This window comes from Pieris napi, chromosome 5 (genome assembly GCF_905475465.1).
Source record: "Pieris napi chromosome 5, ilPieNapi1.2, whole genome shotgun sequence".
NCBI classification, from domain to species: Eukaryota; Metazoa; Arthropoda; class Insecta; order Lepidoptera; family Pieridae; genus Pieris; species Pieris napi.
In genome coordinates this window covers 9,220,839-9,229,267 of record NC_062238.1, presented here as the reverse complement: position 1 = coordinate 9,229,267, position 8,429 = coordinate 9,220,839, and the positions used below count along the sequence as shown (strand labels likewise).

At 32.7% G+C, this 8,429-nt stretch overlaps 1 protein-coding gene across 1 annotated transcript; it reads left to right on the top strand.

The window, feature by feature from the left end:
- The first annotated feature begins 880 nt into the window (after nucleotides 1-880).
- On the top strand, nucleotides 881-2,047 carry LOC125049581 (cathepsin B-like). Its single transcript, XM_047648959.1, has one exon. The coding sequence runs from the start codon at nucleotides 987-989 to the stop codon at nucleotides 1,986-1,988; it is 1,002 nt and encodes a 333-aa protein (XP_047504915.1). The 5' UTR covers nucleotides 881-986; the 3' UTR covers nucleotides 1,989-2,047.
- Nucleotides 2,048-8,429: the final 6,382 nt, after the last annotated feature.

Here is an 8,429-nt window from a genome sequence, read left to right as displayed (position 1 = left end):
TATCAAAGACAATTAAACTTATTTTTTCTCTTTTAATTACTTTCATTGGATTTGGAAGTAGGTCTTCGTCTATTTTGTTTCTCATTTTAGTAATACATAATTTCAATCAAAATCATGACATTCGATACTATATCAAAGTCCATAATTATGAAGCATTATGGTCGGGTACAGCTGTTGTTAGTGACGTGTAATCGTTTTCGGATATATTCAGTTGTTAATTCCATCTGGTCATAAACCCGTAGTACCTAATAAGCTGCCTTCATTAAGAGCCCAAGCGAGCCAACTTAACCGCGATAAAATATACCATAAGCTAACTGAACAAAACTTTAACATTTCAGAAACTTCAATTAAGTTGCGCAGTTTTAAATATGGATTCATTTTCAAAGTCGGGCCGGTCCTATGAATTTGATTGTCTCAAAAGTTTTGAAAGTTTGAAATCTGATATGAGGGTGAAATTAGATTATGAATATTTTTATTGTCAAGTCTAGAGCTCATTCTGGCAAATTTAACACTATTAGAACGTGTTGAGAAAGTATGAAGATTGATACTAGTTGTTGCGTATTCGCCCCTTATAGGGGGAAATAAATTAGTTGTTTGTAGCATTAAGAATGCCTGATGATGTTGAGAAATTGAAATCACACTAATAAAATAATTAACCTTATTCATTTTTGTTAAATCGTACATAAATAACTTTGTTGTAGTTTGGCCATTGAACCATGCAAATAAGAGATAAATTAAATTGGGACTATTTATTTCAAAAACAGATTGCCATTTGTTTACTTAACCATTATCGAGTTCTTGCTAAAAATATGAATGTCCATCAACATGAACATTGTTCGTGCATCGCTTCGTCGCAATAACATTCCTGATTCCAAAGACTTGTGGCCACTTAAAAGTTAGTTAAGCAGCAGACCTTAGCGCGCAACAACCGAGTGCTGCGCGTCTTGAATTAATCCTTCATTATTTATCCGAACAAAGAAGTGGAAATGGCTCGTATGCTTATTCTTTTAGTTTTTGTTTGTGTTTTCGCCTTTTCAATCGCGGAGCTACCAGATCCACTTTCCGAGGAATTCATTGATATCATCAACACACGGCAAAAATTATGGACCGCTGGCCGCAACTTTCCGCCACAAACGACGTTGGAAACAATGAAGAAGCTCATGGGAGCCATGGAAGATAATTTCATATCGAGATTAACGATTGTCGAACACAGTGCAGAGGACATTAAGGACTTATCAGAAAATTTTGATCCCAGGAACAAATGGCCCAACTGTCCCACGTTAAACGAAGTCCGAGACCAAGGATCATGCGGGAGCTGCTGGGCTTTTGGCGCAGTGGAAGCCATGACAGATCGTTATTGCATCTATTCGAATGGCACAAAGCATTTCCACTTTTCTGCTGAAGATCTATTGAGCTGCTGCTCAGTCTGTGGTCTCGGATGTAACGGAGGAATGCCAACACTCGCTTGGGAGTACTGGAAACACTTTGGGATCGTATCAGGAGGTAACTACAACTCTAGCCAGGGCTGCTTGCCATACCAAATACCACCATGTGAACATCACGTTCCCGGAGACAGATTGCCATGCAGCGGTGACACGAGAACTCCAAAGTGTGTCCGTAAATGTCAGGACACATCATCCTACAAAGGGGATAAGCTATACGGAAAGCATATTTACTCAGTTCGAGGCGGTGAAGAGCACATCAGAGCAGAATTATACAAGAATGGCCCAGTGGAGGCTGCATTCACAGTTTATTCGGACTTTCTAACTTACAAAAGCGGTGTGTATAAACATACGGTTGGAAATGCGTTGGGCGGACACGCTGTTAAAATTATGGGTTGGGGAGTTGAAAACGGAGTCAAATATTGGCTCGTTGCGAATTCGTGGAACTCCGACTGGGGAGATAATGGTTTCTTCAAAATTCTACGTGGGGAAAACCATTGCGGTATCGAAGGTTCTATTGTCACTGGAGAACCACAGTATAAATAATTTTGACAAATTTCAGCGATTTTGTATTTGTAAGAGATAAATTAAATACGTTTCTTATACATTTTTATTTATTTATGTTCCTTATTTAACTAAACCTTTGCTTTTCAATTAACTATAGCTCCAATCAATTATTGAAGTATACATAAAGAGCTATGTTGAATTAATAGGGAAAACATATTTTATAACTGAATTGGTTTTCTTTAGGTATAAGTTTAGTTAAATATGAAAAATATTTATAAAAAGACGGCCAATAACGATGCAAAAAGTAGATATATGATAACCCAACAATCCGCGACCATTGACCCGATTATAAGTATTTTTGGAACAGTATTATTTCGTTAATTGCAATTATACTTGAATAGCTTATATCTAAATAAATATACTACATATATATAAATACTATATCTATCACCACGTGCTAAAATAACAAATATATAGTAAAAAAAGCCACACACACAATCTGTTTCGTAGGTAATCCCTTTGCCATAATAACTCACTAGAGTTCAACGATCTTAAACAATTTTCAAAATTTGATTAAATCTGCTAAGCCGTTTGGTCACAATAATGTTTTTTACAACAAACAACATATTGTACCTAGTAAAATACAATGGATAGTTCACATTGACCATTTATACAAGAGACGTTGTGTTTTATGCAGCCCTGCGATTCTGTAACTTACTGATAAACAATAAACTACAAGCTCCCACCTTTTCCGAATGCCAAATCATAAAATGACTGCTTCACGACTAATTTGAGAGCGACCGCCGATGCGAAAACCGCTGTGTGAGTTCGAAAAGTGAGTTACACAATTGCAGGGCTGTTGTGCGAAAAGAAGGAAAATATATACATCTAGTAGTAGGCAAAAGACCCCGCGCGCCATCCCCTGTCCTGCCCTACTTACCTTTTGAACTCTCAGTCGATTTGTCGCTGTGACCGAAATTTGTTATGTTATTTGTCCACGCGCAGGTGCCTATCCCTTATGCGCGCGTAGTGAGTACGGATGTGACGTTCTGCATAAAAATCGATTTTTTATGAATCGATTATTTTTTAGCATGAAAAATCGATTAATAAATAATCGATTTTTCTTAAAAAAATAATCGATTTTTTTTATTAATCGATTTTTTCCTAATTTTTGAATTAATTTCAAAATAAACACCCTAATTATTTTATTTTTCATGGTTTTTTATTAAAAAATAAACAATAGAAATTATAAACACAAATTTACGTTTAAGAATAATAAAAATCGAAATTAACTTAATATCGTTTTGATAGATTTTAGGTGAAATTTGATAAATGCTGAGTGTATGCCTTTTCTGTAGCACATTGCAGTATTTTTGTTGTCTTTTTAATTGTATGTAGTCTTGTGCTGCTGAATAAATTTATTTTACTTTTAAATTATAGTGTTCCATTCAAACTTAAGTTTTTGTAAAATTAACTGGTTTTATCATCCTTTCCATGTTTTACAAAAAAACATCAATGCATCGAGTATATCAATACATCTTCAAAGAATCGGATTCAATGTATCGCATTGTAAACATCGATGTATATCGAATATCCCTAATAGTTCGAGGTCCGGGTTATAAAAGACCAGACATAATGTCGGGAGGTAAAAAATCGACTATGATTGATTTTCAATTATAAAAATAATCGATTATTAATCGAATATTTTAAATATAAAAATCGCATAAAAAAATCGATTTTTTTAATAATCGATTATTTTTTCACATCCCTAGCGCGTACTGACTTCTTACGAATAAAAAAGTTGTGATTTGTAAAAACCCAACATGAATTAAGTGATGTGTAATAGTGGTAGTAGCTTAAGAACCTAGGGGTAGAAACACCAATTAATTATAGGTACGAATAAATGTGAATTAATATTTGCTAAAAACAAATGGAATTTTCTTAGACATCACTTAAAGTGAAGTGCCGCAGAAAAAAGTCAAAACCATCTCAGAAACAGTAGTAAGTTTCTTAACTTCATATAGGTAACCACGTACAGGTATACGTACAACGGACCTATGGTGCGTCTAAGTGCGGAAACTGAGTCCACAAAACATAACCAAACCAGGTAACTAAGTACACATATGAACGTCACCAGAAAAGATGTTAAATTAATTTTAAATTTACATTTACTAGCGGGCGAGACGTACAGATATAGAAATAATTAAAATGACATTTCTAGATATGTATAGAATTTTATTGTGAATAACACTTCTATACAAGAACAACAGATTGGTAATAATTGTAAGAACTATCACCATGTTGGTTAAGGTAAAAAATAAGACTATAATTTGCAGTTCCTCTATGGTAACTTAAATATGCTGTGAAAGCATTTCGAGAGGTTATTGAGAATGCAGTTCTGCGATTTTCATTATCCCAACCAAAACGATGCAGGCCTCGATGCACCGGTTTTAATAAAGTCGGCCGTTTCATCAATTTTTGAAAGACATAGCATGGACCCAATCTAAATGTTTCACAATCATTCCCTACTTCTATGAAAATTGAGGTTAATTACGATACAATAAAGGTATATTTACTACATCCTAATCTGTTTAGTAGTTTCGTGTATGTGTGGTAAATGTATACTCTCGTCGAACTTTTGTAAATCAGGTATTTTTATATTTATTACGCAATCAGGCTAAATTGGCCGACACAATGTGCTCTGATATTTTATTTATACTGGAAAATATTACATCATAAATAAAAGAAAAAATAATCTGTGATAGTTTTTCAGACGTCATGTTGTATATTAAAAAAACAAATCTTTTATGGAAATATACAAAAAGACCTACTTGAAGATGAATTAATACTTATTTATTTCAGATTAATAACTATATTATTATTAAAAAATATCGTTAGTTTTGATAGAAAATGAATCCAATTAAGGAGGGTAATGAAAAAAAATACACAAAAATTACAATAACTTAGGAAAACATTTCTCCTCGCCTTTACAGTAGATTGAATATAAATAATATTATCGACATTATATGATGAATGAAACGTTTCTTTTATCGTACCACAAAAAATAATAAGAATATTAATCCTGTGGTGCTATAACCCAAGGTTCTGGCCTCAGATTGCATCCGTTTCTGTGATCATTTTAATTTCCTGGCATGTAGGTGATCAGCCGATGTTTTCCTTCACCGTATGAGCGAGTGTTAAATGCGCACATAGACAGAAAGTCCATTGGTGCACTGAGCATCGAACATAGTACCTCCGAGATGAGAGTCACACGCTGAAGCCACTAGGCCAACACTGCTTTTTATTGTACCAGATACTAAACTTAAAATAAAATAATCCAAAATGTATTATGCAACTTAGTAATTTAAAGAATGACAATTAATTTAATAATCAGAACTTTGCAGCTATTAATTTAAAAATGTGGAACATTTGACTCAAGGTTTTCACTGAAGAATCTACAACGTGACAGTTAAAATTCTCAAACACATAAAAAAACTAAGTCATTTAAATTCCCAAATATCTTACATACAGTTTACATTAAAGTAAAAATGCAACATTATAACAATACTTAATTAAAACAATAATGTTACACCGAACTCGATAAAAGCTAAGTGCGGGACCACAAACATAAAATTGGACTTTATCCCCAAAGGGCAAAAGCACTACAACAATCTAGTTCATTCCCGTATGACTAAGTTCTAATAGTTTCAAATTCGAAAAGCAAGAATCAATTGTAACAATGTGCGAAATAACATACGTATTACCAAAGATAATTAAATTTATTTTTTGTCTTTTCATTACTTTATTGGCTTTGGTACATTATACTTCTGTGTTTGTACATTGCTTTTGTCTGATAACTCTTGCACAAATTAACATACAATCAACATATATATATAGATACAAGCCAAAGCCAAGCAGGCAAAGAGTTTCTTTGTAGTTCTTCCCTTCTGTAACCCTTGATTTGAGAACTGGTACTAAATGTAAAGAACGACCAGATGTGACCAATATGTAAAAATTATAATTTAATTTATAAATCTTGAGGAAATCTGGTGCTTCTTTGTCTCACTTGTAACAATTTGCTAATAAAAAAGTGACAAACATTATTAACTGTAGACCTCTTATAAGTTCTTCCGTATTCTAATGCTTTATTCGAGTGATATTATTTATCTATGTTGTTTCTAATTTTAGTGATCAATAATTTTAATCAAAATCATGATATTCGATTCTATATTGAAGTCCATAATTATGAAGCATTATGGTCGGGTACAGCTGTTGTTAGTGACGTGTAATCGTTTTCGGATATATTCAGTTGTTAATTCCATCTGGTCATAAACCCGTAGTACCTAATAAGCTGCCTTCATTAAGAGCCCAAGCAAGCTAACTTAACCGCGATAAAATATACCATAAGCGAACTGAACAAAACTTTAACATTTCAGAAACTTCAATTAAGTTTTGAAGTTTAAAATATGGCTTCTTTTTCTTAGTCGTGCCTATGAATTTGATTGTCTCAAAAGTTTTGAAAGTTTGAAATCTGATATGAGGGTGAAATTAGATTATGAATATTTTTATGGTCAAGTCTTGAGCTCATTCTGGAAAATTTAACACTTTTAGAACTTGTTGTGAAAGTATGATGATATATACAAGTTGTTGCGTCTTCTCCCCTTATAAGGCTAAATAAAATAGTTATTTCAACCAATATAAATGCCTTTAAGGCAAATTAGATCGAAACAAGTATGATGAGATTATATCCACGTCTATAATAAATCATTCGTATTATCGTAATTATAAAAGGACTCTCAGTGTCTACTACAGCGTATTATCTATTAGAAATATAATACTAGCGGACCTGACAAATTGTAATGTTGTGTCTTGAGCACAAACTAGAATCATCTTATTATAAATCTAAACCACTCTGGAATCCGCTTAAAAATCACACAAAATAATACAAATCGGTCGAGCTGTTTTAAGAGAATAATATTAAATATTTATTTATTTAATTTTTCAAATGTAAACTGAACTTTTTTGACTATAATGACTCCTTTTCCAGTCTTTGATTATTTAATTGTAATTAATTATTTGCATGCAATCAAAAACTATTTTCAATTATGCCAAAGAAGTATAACTTCTTACGCGCGTACATAAGTACACGCACCCTTTTTTTGTAATTGGTTGGTGATTGGTTTAACTGTAATAAGAAAGACGCTTGGAAAAATATTATGTGTGTAGACTGAACAGAACAGCTTATTATTTTATAGTCTAGCGATTTTCCCGTTGTATCAAGTTTGTATGAACGTGAGGATCATTCAAGAGATGTACTAATGAGGGTCTCCCTGTTGTATTAATTCGATACCGGGCAAACGAGCCAGTTAAGATAACTAATCATCAACAAACGATGTTTACGTACGTGATAATAGAGGCGTAAAGAACAAAGGTTGTTTACAAGCTAAATGAAACAGAAACAAGTTATAATGTTAGTTTGACTCCCGGTGCGGGTCTTCTCTGAGAGACTCCTCCCTCAAAGGCCGGCAACGCACCCACTAAAAATGGGTGTCCATAGGCTGCGATGACTGCACTTTCTATGAAAAATATTCAGACTTATTTAGTGTTAAATACTTACTTACATTACCACATATTTAATTTGTGATATGTATTTTGCATAAGTATACTTTAGGTTAATAAAATAATAGAATTTTCAATTCAAATGTACACAATGTATAAGTTTTTCGACGTTTCAAGTTTTAAATCAAAACCCGCTTCAATATGTTCACGGCCACTATTATTTTACAGATGCAAAATCTATGAAGTAAGATTGCCTCGCACTTGCGGCACGCGTGCGGTGCCAAATTTACATGGGTATCTAGGTTCGAATTAATTAATATTTGTTCCATATATAGTTAATTAGGTACGTTTATTTTATCCTTATTATGTTCCTAGTTCATTGTGAATAGAAATTAGATGCACAGCGACAATTTTAAGGAAAATCGTAATATCAACCTAAAAAAATCCTATACCTACTATTAAGTACTACCTACAGTTGAGGTAGATCGTTTATATAATAACACATTATGATTACCTGTTTTATTTTTATGTAGGTAACTTATATTTTATTCGCATATTCGCACCTACAGAAATTATATAAAGAAAATGTATTTAAAGAAAACACTTTTTGATTATATGTATCACGTGTCACCGTGATCACGCACGCTGTAAAGCACGCGAAATTTCGGAAAAATTTAAAATTATGTAAATTAATTGTAAATTTATAATAATCAATCTTCAATCCGGTAAAAAAGTGTTTTCTTTAAATGTGTAAAAGTTATGCCAATAAAAGACAATACTAAGAAAATGTATTATTATGTGAATTAGATATGAAGCGATACAATAAATTAATATTTTGTGAAATTGAAATCACACTAATAAAACAATTAACCTTATTAATTTTTATAAGATCGTACACAAACATTTTGTTGTAGTTTGGCC